Below are 15,000 nucleotides of genomic sequence, written 5' to 3' on the forward strand. Positions count from 1 at the left end.
GATTAGTTACTAATATAATCATAAAAAAAAGAAAGAAATGTGTGTGTGTGTGTGTGTGTGTGTGTGTGTGTGTGTGTGTGTGGGTTTCGTAATAAATAATGAATAATAAAAATAAATAAATAACAGAATATTGTGTTATGGCTTTACAAAATGTCCTGTAAAATCATATACTGAGTAACGAGTCGTGAGCAGAAAGAAATCAGTGCGTCATGAACTTCTGATGTGAATCCAAACCTCGTTTTTGAAGTGAAGAACATCATAAAATTAATGAACTCATAAAAACAAGCCCTCAGCTGTATTGTCGAAGGAATATCAGTTATAATTATATTAATAGTAGGAGCTCAATGGTTAAGGCTCTGGTTTGCTGATCAGAAGGTCAGAGGTTTAAGCCCCTGGTATAGCCACTCTTTTGGGGCCCTCGAGCAAAGCCCTTAAACCTCTGTACTACAGGGGGTTCTGTTTCAATGCTGACCCCCTTACATCCTTTAAATAACATGCAATTGCAGATCCAGATCTAAAAATTGATTTCTGAGAGTTCAGGAAGGTCTGCTGAGGTTCACCTTTTCTCTTCAGGTATTCAGCCACCAGAGCTGCTACGTGGACGTAACACATGGCCGCCTGTGAAAGAACAAAGCGTTCCTCATTGGGACACAGGAAGGCAACCAGGAGTATTTCAATAACAGATTATTGTGAATTGAATAGAGTTTAACAAAGTGGACCTCGGACAGATCCCCGTTCTTGACGTGGATTTTGGCCATGCTGTCCAGCCAGGTCTTGCGCAGCTCCGGCGTGCTGGTGTACGACTTGGCCAGACTGTACTGCAGGTCCACCAACATCTCTGGATCCTTCTCGTGCTCTTTCATCTGCTCCGTGGCCATCAAAACCGTCCGGATTCGCTTAGTCAGGTCCTTTACATCAGAGGGGAACGCAGTGTGCTGAGAGAGAGAGAGAGAGAGAGAGAGAGAGAGAGAGAGAGAGAGAGAGAGAGAGAGAGAGAGAGATGCAGATGTGACTTTATTATTACAAATAACAGTGTTAATTCTGGATGTTATAAGACGACATAACTTGCGATCTCTGGCATTTAATTTTAAGGTAAGACATCATAAAAATACACAAATAAACATGTATTATAATTTTTTTATTATATAATTTATTATTTCAAATAAAAAATACAAAATTAAAAAGGGGAAACCTTTTCAGAAAAATATGAAGCTATGATGCCTTGTAGCCTCTTTATTCACCTTCATATTCTTGTCACTATTGGCACAGTTGTTAATAACAGACAGCGACTGCTGGAATCGCGTTCCTCCGATCCCAATCACGTCCGCTATCAACTGACTGACTGCTATAACCACCTGAAAGGAAACAGAGAATGGGGGTATGCATTATAAGAGTGTTATAACCTGTCCTGAACTTGTCGTGGAGGATTTCTGCGACTCGTTATGACCCTTTTACGTCCATGACTGGTATTCAAGCTGCCGTAACGTTCGCATCAGAAGAACTTTAAAATACTTTATTTTTTTTATTTCACGTCATCTGTTATAACATGTAATAACATTTTACATGTCAGAAAACACTGCACTGTGATCTAAAGTTATGTGTCTAGTGATAAGTTTTGGTAGGTTGAATTATTATGAGCGTCTGCAGAGGTGGCAAAAGCACACTCATCCTTTACTTAAGTAGAAGTACAGATCCTCATGTTTTAAAATACTCGGGTAAAAGTTGAAGTTCTGATTATACTTTTTTACTCAAGTGAAAGTAAAGAAGTTTTGGCTCAGACATGTACTTAAGTAAAAAGTAGTTATTACTTCTACCTGTTTTAGCTGTTAACTGGACCTCACATCATATTAGATAGATAGATAGATAGATAGATAGATAGATAGATAGATAGATAGATAGATAGATAGATAGATAGATAGATAGATAGATAGATAGATAGATAGATAGATAGATAGATAGATGGATGGATGGATGGATGGATGGATGGATGGATGGATGGATGGATGTGATAGCCTAGTGGGTTAATATCAGGGTCCCCACTAGGATGAGTTTGAGAGATTTATTCTGGTCGAGCTGGTGGTTGCTGTGTTGGTAAATAAAACTTCTGGACCTTGTCCCCTCTGAAAACATTTCAATTCTGTCCTTTCTGTGTTGGATTAATTTCCTGGTCTTTAATGAAAGATAACCCCAGCTGTAGTAGCTCAGTGGGTTTAGGCTTGTGCCTGAACATGGTCCTTAATATAGTCCACGCTGGTGATAAGGTTTCAAAGCCGGTCCTACATGCCTTCTTTCTTACTGCGCTGGCATGAAACAAAGTATGAACCTTTCAAAAAGCACACATGCTTTTCAGCAGTGGTCGCTCAGTGGTTTAAGGCTTGTGCCTCATCTAAACATGCATCCCAGTCTGATCTCTTCCATGGTTCAGTGGGTTAAGGCTGGTGCCTCGCTGATGGTAAGGATCAGGGTTTGAATCCTGCTAGTTATGATGTCGGTTATGTTCCTGCTTCCTAAATCTTTCTTTAGCTTTATATTCTTGTGTTGATGGTTTAAAGGTAGATAGACCTGCTCTAAACAAACTTCCTGATGGTTCAGCGGGTTAAATCAGGTGTTGTGCTTTTGGTGAGGCTCAGGGTTCGAATCCTGCTTTCTGCGTTCCAGTCACGGATTCACTTCCTACATCTTTCTTTAGTGATATATTTTTGTTTTTAATGGGTTGAAAAGAAAGATAGACCTGCTCTAAACAAGCCTCCTAGCTGTCCTCACCGATGGTTCAATGGGTTAAGGTTGGTGTCTCGCTGGTGGTGGGATCATGCTTCGAATCCTGCTATTTTCCTGCTACTTACAATGTGGGTTCAACTTGTGCTACTTACATCTGTATTCGCTTCCTACATCTTACTTTAGCGTTAAATTCTTGTGTTGATGGTTTGAAAAGAAGGATAGACCTGCTCTAATCAAGCTTCCCATCCTGTTTTTTCCTGATAGCTTAGTGGGTTAAGGCTCGTACTTTGCTAATGTTGGTGGTCATGGTGGTCATGAAGATGTTTTCTACATCTTCATATTCTTGTTTTGATGGGTTAAAAAGAAAGATAGATCTGCTCTAAACAAGCTTCCCAGCTTGTCCTTCCTGATGGTTCAGTGGGTTAATGCTGGTGCTAATGGTGTGACTCAGGGTTCGAATCCTGCATTGTCCCTGCTAGTCACGATATGGGTTTGCTTCCTAAGTCTGTCTTTAGCATTATATTCTTGTGTTGATGGTTTGAAAGAAAAGATAGACCTGCTCTAAACTATTGGAGCAGCCTGTCCTTTCTGATGGTTCAGTGGGTTAAGACTGGTATTTTGCTGTTGGTGGGGTTCAGGGTTCGAATCCTGCTTTCTGTGTTTCTTTTTGGTCTGAATTTCTTGCTTTGAATCATGAAACGAAGGATAAACCCCCCCAAAAAAAGAAGGTGAGTTGTGGGACTTGATGGCTTTGTGGTAAAAGCCTTGCCTCTGAGCTCAGAGGTTGCTGGTTCAAATCTGGCTTGTCCCCACACTGGGTAAGTTGTGTGGAAATTAGTGTGTGGTGAGCAATGGAGTGGGTGACTGTGAACAAAGGCTGTGAAGACCTGCTGGGTTACAGGCTCAGAAAAAAAAAAAAAAAAAAAAAAAACCTTAGTTTTGCATTTAGGGGGAGTAAATAAATTTTTTTGGGCCAGGAGACTATGTTCATACTTTTTTGGATGTTTTTGCTTCATAACCCCCTGTTTTCAGCTTCTCAGACGCCAGGGGGGCAGACTGAATATTGCCCCCCTGGTTCAGGATACGCCCTCTGAAACCGTCCACAACCAACCTTCCACGCAGCCATTTCTGACACCTTCCTCACTACGGTCACCGGAACCTTCCACACTCTTAACTTTGAGTCCTGGCCGGGGTTTGAACCAGCAACCTCTCAACCCAGAGGCAAAGCTCTTCCAATTGAGCCACAGGATCTCCTGCAAGAACCTGATTTTTAGGATCTTTTTTGGCTCTATTATCAAACTTTTTAAACAATTTAAAGGAAAGCTGAGGGGTAGGAATTGAACCGGGTGAGTCAGATAGCAGAAGCTGCATTACTAACCACTACACTACCAGAGGGGTGACAAACAAGGCTTTACTTATTGGACTCTTGGTTTTTCTATAGTTAAGAGACCACTGTTTTCTCTTAGATCATGATGGTAGAGGGTCAAAACTTCTCCTTCCTGTACATTCTCTCAGTTATTCAAAGTCTATGAGAAGTGATTTAGGTACAAGAACCACGTTAGATGACGTGAAATGTTATGACAGCTTTAGGAATCCCATCACAGGTTAATACTGCAGATATGGTGGAAGATCTCGTGCTTTAGATCTCTAGATGACCTTTGGGATCATTGTGAGCGCTGACTGCACCCCAGACCTCCTCACTTTCTCACCTACATCACTACCTGACGTCACTAACACCCTTGTGGCTGAATGAATCTCCACTAAATCTAGTGGAACATCTTCCCAGAAGAGTGGAGGTTATTAAAGAATTGCAAATGAGGATAAATACATACATAAATAAATCGTTGTGGCGCCCCGTGTGGCGAGGAGTGCATATATATTAGAATATTATGTGTATTTTCTCTGAGATTATAATTCCAGTTGTATAAAAACTCTTCATGAACGTTTCTCCTGTGGCCGTGGCTTATTCTACTTTTATTCCAATTCATTTCATTATTTTTTAATTTTAAGAAAGTCTTCTTGAGGTCCATGTGCCCCTGCATTCCCATCTCTTGCCTGTAGGTGAGTTCGGACGAAGGACTTCCTGCCCGTGTAATCGAAGTTGCTCTTCATGAGAAAGTAGAGCAGGTGAGCCGCATCGCTCCGGATTGAGCTCAGTTTGGAATTACAGCACTTCAGGATCTCGTAGCAGAGCCATGAGCAAAGGTCAGCCCTGCCGTCGAAGAACGTACTCGGGAACTGTGTGGGAGAAATGGAGAGAGAAACGGGGAACGAGTGAGGGTAAAACAGGAAACGAGATCCAGGGTCGAGATCCATAACTTTATGATTAGCACCTATATGATTGGCACCTTGTGTATGAAGGCACGCAGCGAGGTGAAGACGTGCTTCAGAGCCAGCTCGGACTGAGGGATCTGCAGAAAGCACAGGTGAACCTGGAACACCTTCTTCATTAGAGGGTTGTGTCCCAAATCAGCACACAGCTGCGTCTACAGAAACAGAGGGAAACAGTGACAAACGTCAGCAAAACCAAATCTTTTAGATCAGGGGTCCGCACACTTTTTGACTTTTTCTCCCACCATAAAAACAATTGCCTCGAGCTGCAAAACATATTTGACGTTTAAATGAATATAACACAATTTGGGTTGTTTTTTTGCAGATATAAAGTAGTTACCTGGTTGCACCACTAGGTGGCAGTAGTGTGATTTCTATTGTATTTGGATATTAGCAATTAAAACCTTTTTGTAAACCAACGTGGAAGTGTCGCCTGGCAACGGGAGAGTGGCGTCACGGTGTTGCTCCAGTTAGACTTTTGCGTTTTTACCTCCGAACTCTTGTTTTGTCTTCTCTTTTATCTCCAAATTTCTGAACGATTCCATGTTCATTTTCGAAATCTGAGACCAGATGCTCTGATATTTTAAGGAACGATTCTTTCTTCTGAAACGATTGTTTTTCCGTTCATCTCCAGCTGGGAATTTCTCACCAAGTGCTGTGTGCTTCAGTTAGAATTATGGATTTTTCCATAGTTATCTTACGAGAGCAGGAGTCTGGACCTCAATATCAGCAATGCTTTATTGCCAAAAGTATTGGGACACCTGACCTTCTCCGAACTGTCAACACAAAGCTGAAGGTACACAATTGTATTTGTATTTCCAACATGGGAATGCTCCTGTGCACAAAGTGAGCTCCATGAAGATCTGGTGTACATGGCTTGAAGATGAAGACCTAGAGTGGCCTGCTGTAGAGCTCTGATCTCAACCCTATTGAACACCTTTTGGGATGAATGTAAATGCTGACTGCACCCCAGACCTCCTCACCTTCTCACCTACATCAGTACCTGACTTTACTGATGAACACAAATGTCCACAAGCGAACGCCAAAACATCTTCCTAGAAGAGTGGATGGAATTCTAAGAGCAAATTGGGACTAAATGTGGATGCTCAAAAAAAGAAGATACCATATTTATGACGAGGTGTCTGCAAACTTTTGGCAATATAGTGCACACGCCTGCTTTTGGTCTGCTGTAGATCAGTGTGGTGTAGAATTAAGGCTGTTGTACCTTAAAGCTCATGATGAAGATGCTGAGAGTGTCCAGGACGGTCAGACAAACTTCAGTGGAAATGTTGGCCTCCAGCAGACACGTGTCAGAATCCACATGTCCATATGCTGGAAAAGAAATGACAGAAAACCTGGTTTACACTCCGCTGTATTGTGTAGAGAATTTTGTGTAGCAAAAGTATTAAGACACCATATGAGCTGGAGGCACAAGTTGGAGGCACACAATTTTTTTGGACGCCTTTCGATGTGGTAGCAATTTCCTTCACTTGAAGCCAGCGACATGAAGATCTACTTTACATTGGTTGAATTTGGTGTAAAATCTTCTTCTATGGGGCTCTGGCACTCAACCCAATTGAACATGAATGAATGTGAACGCTGACTGCACCCCCCAGGCCTCCTCACCTCACCTCACCTGGTTTACTACACCCTTGTGGCTGAATGAATCGCCACAAAATCTACTGGAACATCTTTCCAGATGAGATGTGGAGCTTCTTATAACAGCAAATGTGGAATGGGATGTTCAAAAAGAAGCACATTCCAATCTTATTCTCAGGTGTCCACAAACTTTTTGTCCATATACTGTAGTGTACATGTATGTTTTAAAGAAGGCATCTTACTGTGGTTGAAGGTGTGTGCGCTCTCCACATTGCCCAGCTGGTGTAAGCGTGTGTGAAGGATCCCCGCTCTGTTACGAGACACAGGAAGAGTCAGTGACCTTCTGTCTGGAGTCATAAAGCTCACTCCTTCCTGGTTCCTAGAAAATAATAATAAAAAAAGTGAAAAGTCCAGTGATGAAAAAAGTTCATGATGTTCCACATCAATCAGTCACAACAGCAAACACACAGTCGCTGTGGTTTCACACGTCTGAGGAGAAATGAGTGGAGAAGTACAGTATGGTTGGACGAGTCACACTGCACACTGAGGCATGCACAAGATTTAGGAAACAGATGGCCACGTAAATTCCTAGGTATAATTTGTAACCCTGGAGTGCTTTCACGTGCGTATTCAGTCTTTCATTGAGCTTGGTTGGAGCTGGATGGAGGACATCAAGGTTAAACAGTGAAATGATAAGAAACCAAACACATACGAGACAAAACACACACACCCACACACACACACTGCAGCGTTTGTGAGGATGTAAATAAAGTGGTTGTTAGTAAATGATGGGTTACATGGCGTGCGGTTTGGTTTGTATTTAGCCATTCAGCAGCACTCAGCTCTTACCCCATGCAGGGACACCAGGAGGTTATAGGCAGCATTGACTAACTGTACACTCGCAGGCATTTCAGTTAAAACACACACACACACACACACACACACACACACACACACACACACACACACACACACACAAATTGGGACAGGGTCATTCAGGGCAGTGTTCTTTCAGCAATGCAAATGTTCATCAGGTTTGTCCTGTGTGTGATCTATTTTCTACACTATTCCGATCGTACCTGGTAATGAACCTCTTCCCCATGTATCGGAACTGACGGAGACACACTCTGAGTGACAGAAAAGACAAAAACAACGGTAAAGTTTTCGCGACTCAAATCAGAACGAAAGGTACGGATTCTAAACGTTAAAGTTCTTACTCTATCAGCGTGAAGAAGTCCATGAGCTCAGAGGAAGATGCTTTGTTCCAGTAGGTGAATAACGCATCTGGAAAATGAAAATGAGGAAGAACTTCAAATGCGGCAATTTAAAACGAGTCTGCTGACACTGGAGACTCCTTCCATAAACCTTAAATAAACGTCTTTGAACACGCTTCCTTATCCGATCATGAGTTATATGTTACATGTCCTTGTGAACAAGCTTGTGTTACTATGAAAACAATAACATGCTCTATCAGATCATACTCTATTAGTACTATGTTACTATGGAAACGATAACGTATTCTATTAGAATGTACTCTATAAGTACGATGCTACTAAAGAAATAGTAATGCACAGTATTAAAACCTATTCTATTAGTTTTATGTTGCTCTGGAAACAATGCCATACTCTATTAGAATGTACAGTACTCTATGTGTGTGTGTGTGTGTGTGTGTGTGTGTGTGTGTGTTTTCGGACCCTCAGACATGCTCTTCAGTACATGCAGAAAACACATAAGCAGATTCTTGATTTCCTCTCGGTCCAGTTTGTCAGAGCGCAGAACAGAGCTCACCATAGCAGCTGCAGACTGGGTCTATTAACACACACACACACACACACACACACACACACACACACACACACACACAATTAAAAACTATTTGTTACCACTTAAAATCTCATTGGAAATAAAAACCACTGCAAAAAAGAACAAACACTTGCTCATAACACACACACACACACACACACACACACACACACACACACACCACACACACACACACACACACACACACACACACACAGGCCTTCACTCCCCAGGAAGAGGACACTCATTAAGATCTACTTGTACGGTGGTGATCTCTGTCTCGCTCTCAGAGACACCGGAGGTCGACAGAAGAGAAAAGTCCATCGTGAACCTCTTAGCTGCCCTACTACAATGGGCGGAGTCTTCTGGTTCCAAGGGGAGGGGAAGCACCATTAGGGTGTGTCTACGAGTGCACCTCTCCCTCTGCTGATTGGTCAGAGTTTACATGGGGGGCAGGTTTAGGTGTGATTAATGAAATAAAAAAAGTACATCTTGGCTGGAATGTAAATCAGCTGTAAATAGGGGAAGAACAAAGTTCTGACATGTTCTACCTTATCTACAGAGATGCTCTTCTCGCCGTTCTTCTCAGTGAGGCTGTTTCCGGAGTCGGTGCTGAGCAGAGAGCCGCGGGAATCGGCATGACGCACGGCGTTGACGTTCGGAGTGGAGGTGTGGGGCGAGGCTGTGGAGACACAACATCTCGATGGAACGACGTCATCCACAGACGAGTTACAGATGAGATGCAGTGAGGGTTATGGTGCCATGGCTGGTTTATCTCCTGTTATCTAACCGTAACCTTCTTACCAGCCTCACCAATTATTAAATAACTAACCAGATCCTCTTATCTGATTATGATTTTGTAAAAAAAAACTCTTAATGATATAAAGAGTCTATATGTATGTAAGTGTTAATAACACACACACACACACACACACACACACACACACACACACACTTACCGGTACCTGAAATGACCCCAAAAACATCCTTATGGAGACTGCTGTCGAGTTTGTATGAGGACGCAGTGGGGATGAGGGACAGAGGCTCTTCCTTTATGTTCTGTAATGAAGAATGCATTTAAAAGAAAAGCGCTTGGAAAGTGAGTACTGGAGTTTGTCTGTGTCTGTGTGTGTGTGTGTGTGTGTGTGTGTGTGTGTGTGTGTGTGTGTGTGTGTGTGTGTGTGTGTGTGTGTATGTGTGAATGTTGTAACCCAATTCCTGTCTAACGATAATGTGCCCCACAATTTCAGAGATCTTTTAAAGAACTCATCGATCCTGCTTGCTCTAAAAGATAATCTGACCATTCCTGTTCATTCCCAATGATAATCTGTCCATTCCTGTTCATTCCAAATAATAATCTGACCATTACAGTTAATTCCTAGTAATAATCTGTCCATTCCTGACCATTCCTGTTCATAATCTGACCATTCCTGTTCATTCCCAATGATAATCTGACTATTCCTGTTCATTCCCAGTGATAATCTGTCCATTTCTGTTAATTCTAAATAATAATCTGACCATTACAGTTAATTCCCAGTAATAATCTGTCCATTTCTGACCATTCCTGTTCATAATCTGACCATTCCTGTTCATTCCCAATGATAATCTGACTATTCCTGTTCATTCCTAATGATAAACTAATCAACCCCATTCGCTCCCAAAGATAATCTGACCCATCCTGTTTGCTCTCAGTGATAATCTAAACAATCCCATTGTCCTGCAAGATAATTTTCGAACTCCTCGCTTTAGCCAACAGAAGGTAAACAAAAACAGAAACTTGTTTTCTGGATTATCATAATATTAAATAAAACTCACGTGACCGGTACACATCTCCCAGACATTCAGCCTGCGAACGTTCTCCTGAAATATTCCAAACAGGGGCAGGTAGAGAGTGGCTAGCCTAGCCTGCTGACTCTGAAACACACCCACACACACTAAAGTCAAGCTGTACCATATTCTCCTCTGCATCATTTTAGTCAGGTCAGTGAGGTACCTTGGTGGTGTATCGATCGTCAAACGTGTGTTTGATCATCAGGCTTTTAAGAACACTTATAGCGGCCTGCTGGATCTCTCGTAACTCCTGCATGGCTCCGCTGACCTCCCGAAGCAGGAGACCAACCAGGAAGTGATTCCTGCAGAAGTCATCAGTCAATGAGTAGTCGAGCTGCAGGTCTGCAAGTTGAAGTGGAAGTAGAACATATGATTACATTAAATTCACCAGAAAACGTGTTTTAAGGAAAGTAAAGGAAATAAATCAGCTACTGTACATTCATCTAAATTTCACCCAGAGCGTCTTCTCGTTTCAACGTACCAATGCAGACAGAAAGCAAATGGCTGTGAACATAATCTAATATCACCTCCTAAACCTGATTACTGTCAGCAAAGAGAGAGTCTGTGATCTTTCAGTGAGAGCCAGTAATATTTGAGTCAAACATTCAAACCCAAAGCATGTATACCTTGAAAGCGCATGATCCTTCCTTTTCCAAAAGGCATGGGCAGGTTAAGAGGGACAAAGTGCTCGTGGTTACACACCACCCTTAGGAACGCAAACTTGAACTCATACAGCGTCTGCAGGAGACAAGATCGTATTACAGAAACGAAAATTCACAGTGTTCATCATTTCATCTGGAAGCTTGTAGATACACCTGTATTAAGTAATACAGTGTGTTTAAGATTCATGGAAGGAGTCTTCAGTGTCAGCACTTTGGGGACAGTCCTAGGTCCTTTTTTCAGGCTACTTCATATGAGGGGAAAATATTGTCATGGTAACAGTAACTCATTGTTGGTGATTTTCCTCTAACACCACAACAACCCAGTGTTTTATTCCTCACCTGATTGAGACTGTATTTGATGTTAATTCTGTACCTTGGGATCTCCAGGCATAAAGCAGTTGATGTAGTTGTTGATCTGCTTGAAGACAAAGCCGCGATCCATAAATGTGAAACAGCGCTGTGTAAAAAAAAAGATGTAAAATAAAATTGATGGCAGAAATAGATTTTAGAAGCTTTATATATTTTATACTGAATAGTCAAATTCTCTGAATAAAATAATAAAACTTCCAGTCTCCGGCACCTTGATGAAGACGGCCAGGCTGTGGTTAGCGTTGCGGGCGGCGTCCAGATTGTCTTTGTACTTCTGAGTGATGTGAGGCATTATCATGTTCACCAGAGTTTCCACAGCGTGATGGAAGGAAGCGGTGAAGCGCTGGTTCCTCGACAACTAAAAAAAGTCTTGAAATCATCAGTCACCACATCTTTAAACATCAGCATTAATAGTAACGATTAGACGCTGTGTAACAATTCCACTCACTTTGACTTTGCCGGTTTCTAATAAATGCTGAGCCATAGACTTCACTAAGGCCTCAAAGAAGTACCAGGAGTACTGAAACACACACACACACATGTACACAAATACATCAATATCTGACTGGGGGTTTAAGTGTTAGGTTAAGTGTAGGGTTGGGGTGGGGTTAAGAGTAGGGTTGGGGTTAGGAGTAGGGTTGGTGGTGGGGTTAGGAGTAGGGTTGAGGGTGGGGTTAGGAGTAGGGTAGGGGTGGGGTTAGGAGTAGGGTTGGGGTGGGTTTAGGAGTAGGGTTGAGGGTGGGATTAGGAGTAGGGTTGAGGGTGGGGTTAGGAGTAGGGTTGGGGTGGGGTTAGGAGTAGGGTTGGGGTTATGAGCAATGTTGGGGGTGGGGTTAGGAGAAGGGTTCAGGGTGGGGGTTAGGAGTAGGGTTGGGGTGGGTTTAGGAGTATGGTTGAGGGTGGGGTTCGGAGTAGGGTTGAGGGTGGGGTTAAGAGTAGGGTTGGGGTGGGGTTAAGAGTAGGGTTGGGGTTAGGAGTAGGGTTGGGGGTGGGGTCAGGAGAAGGGTTGAGGGTGGGGGTTAGGAGTAGGGTTGGGGTTAGGAGTAGGATTGGGGGTGGGGTTAGGAGTGAGGTTGAGGGTGGGGGTTAGAAGTAGGGTTGGGGGGGGATTTAGGAGTAGGGTTGAGGGTGGGGTTAAGAGTAGGGTTGGGGTGGGGTTAAGAGTAGGGTTGGGGTTAGGAGTAGGGTTGGGGGTGGGGTCAGGAGAAGGGTTGAGGGTGGGGGTTAGGAGTAGGGTTGGGGTTAGGAGTAGGATTGGGGGTGGGGTTAGGAGTAAGGTTGAGGGTGGGGGTTAGAAGTAGGGTTGGGGGGGGATTTAGGAGTAGGGTTGAGGGTGGGGGTTAGGAGTAGGGTTGGGCGGGGTTTAGGAGTAGGGTTGAGGGTGGGGTTGGGAGGAGGGTTAAGGTGGGGTTAAGTGTAAGGCTAGGGTTATGGGTAGGATTATGAGGGAGGTTAGAAGTTGTATTAAAGGTGATCTGAGGCACCTTGAGGAGTTTGTTGCTGGTGAGGAAATCAGTTGAGGGCTTCAAGATGGCTGTCATGGCTCGGGCCAGTTCCTCGTGCACCGTCTTCCCGTTTATGGTTAAACAGGTTTCCGTTTTAAACACATACTGCACGAGATAAAAACCCCACAATGAACACAACATTGGATTACATACAATTTAATCTGGAGGGATTTAAAAATCCTAATAAACATATTTTACACACACGTTTACCTTGACATAAGATCTGAGGTAGTGTTCGAGACCTTCTTCATGACACTGGGCTACGATGTGGACTATCACCCTGTAGACACAGAGATGCACCTACCTAATCAATCATTGATATACAGTGTATTTAAGACGATGTTCCATGATGGAGCTTTAAGATGACAGAGATGGTTGAATATGCTTCATGTCTTTTACTCCAACCTTGTGGTGTTCACCGCCACATCCTCCTGACTCGTTGTGGTCAGGACACGCACCAGCTGATTCAGGATGGTTGGCAAGAACTTAATCATCACGTGACCCTCCATGGCGTGGAGACTCTGACGAAGCGTGAGGAGAAATGTTCTCAGGAAATATTTTTAATGACTTCACAGTAAATAAAATCTAGAGAAGAACATATTTGTCACCTTGAGGTACTTGACTAAATCGCCTCCTTCTGTGGCTTGAATTGGTCCATTCTCCATCTTCTGGCAGTGATGGAAGAAGTTGTGAAGGTGCTGATCCTAAGGATGGGGACAGATATGAAGATGAAGTGGGTGTATAATTAATTCAGACTGCAAAATGGATGACAAACCTTTGAAGATTACAAACCATTGGGGTTTAATAATGTTTTAAAACTGATGAAAGGGAAAAGATCTGGCAACCCGACTTTAGCATTACTGACACTTCAGTTTTCCAGTCATGTGTGGTTCTTCCCAAAACAGTTACCACAAAGCTGAAGGTACACAATTGTATAGAACGTCTTTGGATACAGTATTATTACAATCTTCACTTAAACTAGAAACCTAAACCTGTCCACAAATGCCCCTGAGCACAAATCCAGCTCCATGAAGATCTGTGTTACATGGGTTCGATTGGAAGATCATCTGCTGTAGAGCTCTAAACCCTACTGAACACATGTTAATGCTGCTGATTAACTATTTTACACAGTTAATGAATTGTTTCCAGTTTAACTCCAGAACAATTTAAACAATAAATAATAATGATTTTAATGACAACGATGTCCTTCTTCACTCACCTGGGCGTAGATGGTGGAGACGAGGTGTGTGGACACTCGGAAGAGAGGACGTCCTCCATCTACCCACTTCACCTCCGGACCAGAGTGCTGGTGCACAAACAGCAAACGGTTACAGCATCGTCTAAAATAATCTCAATCAATAATCCACACTGAGACTAATCACTGATTCTGTACAAAATAGAACTATTTGTAACAGGAAAGAATTCCATGTGGTGTGATGGAGCACAGTTGGAGAGATCATCACCTTGTTAACAGCCTCGTGGCTGCTCAGGTAACCGGGAGGAACATTAGACGCCACGGAGATCTGCTGCTCACTCACGATCACTCGTCCGTCCTTCAGCAGAGGCAACCACGCAGAACCCACTGTCTCCCACACACACACACACACACACACACACATACAGAACATCTTTAATCAAGCACAGGTGGACTTTGTGGTGGTGGTGGTGATGGTGGTGGTGATGGTGGTGTTGTACCCGGCATCTCCACCACGTCCCGCTTCTTTGTGCTGCTGCTGTCACAGCTGATGTGGTAGAAGGTAAAGAGCAGGTGATGTTTCTCGTGGAGCTGAGTCGGAAGCTCGATCTTAATCTGACATGCGGAATGTAAAAGGAAAGATATCATCTTATGACGTTCTTTAGAAAAATCCACACAATGTTATACTGAATTATTAGATCAGTGTGTTGCTGTTATTAAAGCAGCAGTATGTAACTTTCTTTTGGGGCGGAAAGTGGGGAAGAAGTTCTGGTGCATGAAAGCAAGCTCATGGAGCATAAGCATCACCAAACATAAGCTTATTTTATACATCTAGTTTCTAATGAGAGTTCAAGAGTTTAGGATGAAGCTTCAAAATGACATACTGCAGCTTTAATCATCCAAATCTGTAGATCAGAACATTTATGCCTCACCTCATCATAGAACTCTGGGTTCTGCTGGTGATGCAACACTGCTGCATAGGCGTGTG

General features: G+C 43.0%; 1 protein-coding gene across 2 annotated transcripts in view; it reads right to left on the reverse strand.

Annotated features, from left to right (window-relative positions):
- The window catches only part of dock9b (dedicator of cytokinesis 9b), a 50,073-nt gene that overhangs the window by 8,569 nt on the left and 26,504 nt on the right, over positions 1-15,000 (reverse strand). For both annotated transcript variants that reach the window (XR_014530753.1, XM_083524903.1), the window contains exons 19-44: positions 14,945-15,000; positions 14,513-14,627; positions 14,281-14,399; positions 14,037-14,123; positions 13,426-13,521; positions 13,223-13,338; positions 13,028-13,097; positions 12,797-12,922; positions 11,761-11,832; positions 11,524-11,670; positions 11,317-11,400; positions 10,908-11,019; positions 10,445-10,623; positions 10,267-10,365; positions 9,411-9,510; positions 9,003-9,133; positions 8,343-8,457; positions 7,866-7,932; positions 7,728-7,775; positions 6,891-7,027; positions 6,275-6,381; positions 5,067-5,204; positions 4,774-4,956; positions 1,242-1,355; positions 720-935; positions 481-618 (exon numbers count right to left, since the gene is read on the reverse strand). The exon at positions 14,945-15,000 is cut by the window's right edge and continues 37 nt beyond it. Coding sequence is in view for 1 of the 2 variants with exons in the window: in XM_083524903.1 (XP_083381029.1) it covers positions 481-618; positions 720-935; positions 1,242-1,355; positions 4,774-4,956; positions 5,067-5,204; positions 6,275-6,381; positions 6,891-7,027; positions 7,728-7,775; positions 7,866-7,932; positions 8,343-8,457; positions 9,003-9,133; positions 9,411-9,510; positions 10,267-10,365; positions 10,445-10,623; positions 10,908-11,019; positions 11,317-11,400; positions 11,524-11,670; positions 11,761-11,832; positions 12,797-12,922; positions 13,028-13,097; positions 13,223-13,338; positions 13,426-13,521; positions 14,037-14,123; positions 14,281-14,399; positions 14,513-14,627; positions 14,945-15,000 (2,972 nt within the window). In the remaining variant the exon portion in view is untranslated. The remainder of the gene's footprint in view (positions 1-480; positions 619-719; positions 936-1,241; positions 1,356-4,773; positions 4,957-5,066; positions 5,205-6,274; positions 6,382-6,890; positions 7,028-7,727; positions 7,776-7,865; positions 7,933-8,342; positions 8,458-9,002; positions 9,134-9,410; positions 9,511-10,266; positions 10,366-10,444; positions 10,624-10,907; positions 11,020-11,316; positions 11,401-11,523; positions 11,671-11,760; positions 11,833-12,796; positions 12,923-13,027; positions 13,098-13,222; positions 13,339-13,425; positions 13,522-14,036; positions 14,124-14,280; positions 14,400-14,512; positions 14,628-14,944) is intronic.

This window comes from Silurus aristotelis (assembly GCF_946808225.1).
Source record: "Silurus aristotelis genome assembly, chromosome: 2".
Classification (NCBI taxonomy): Eukaryota; Metazoa; Chordata; class Actinopteri; order Siluriformes; family Siluridae; genus Silurus; species Silurus aristotelis.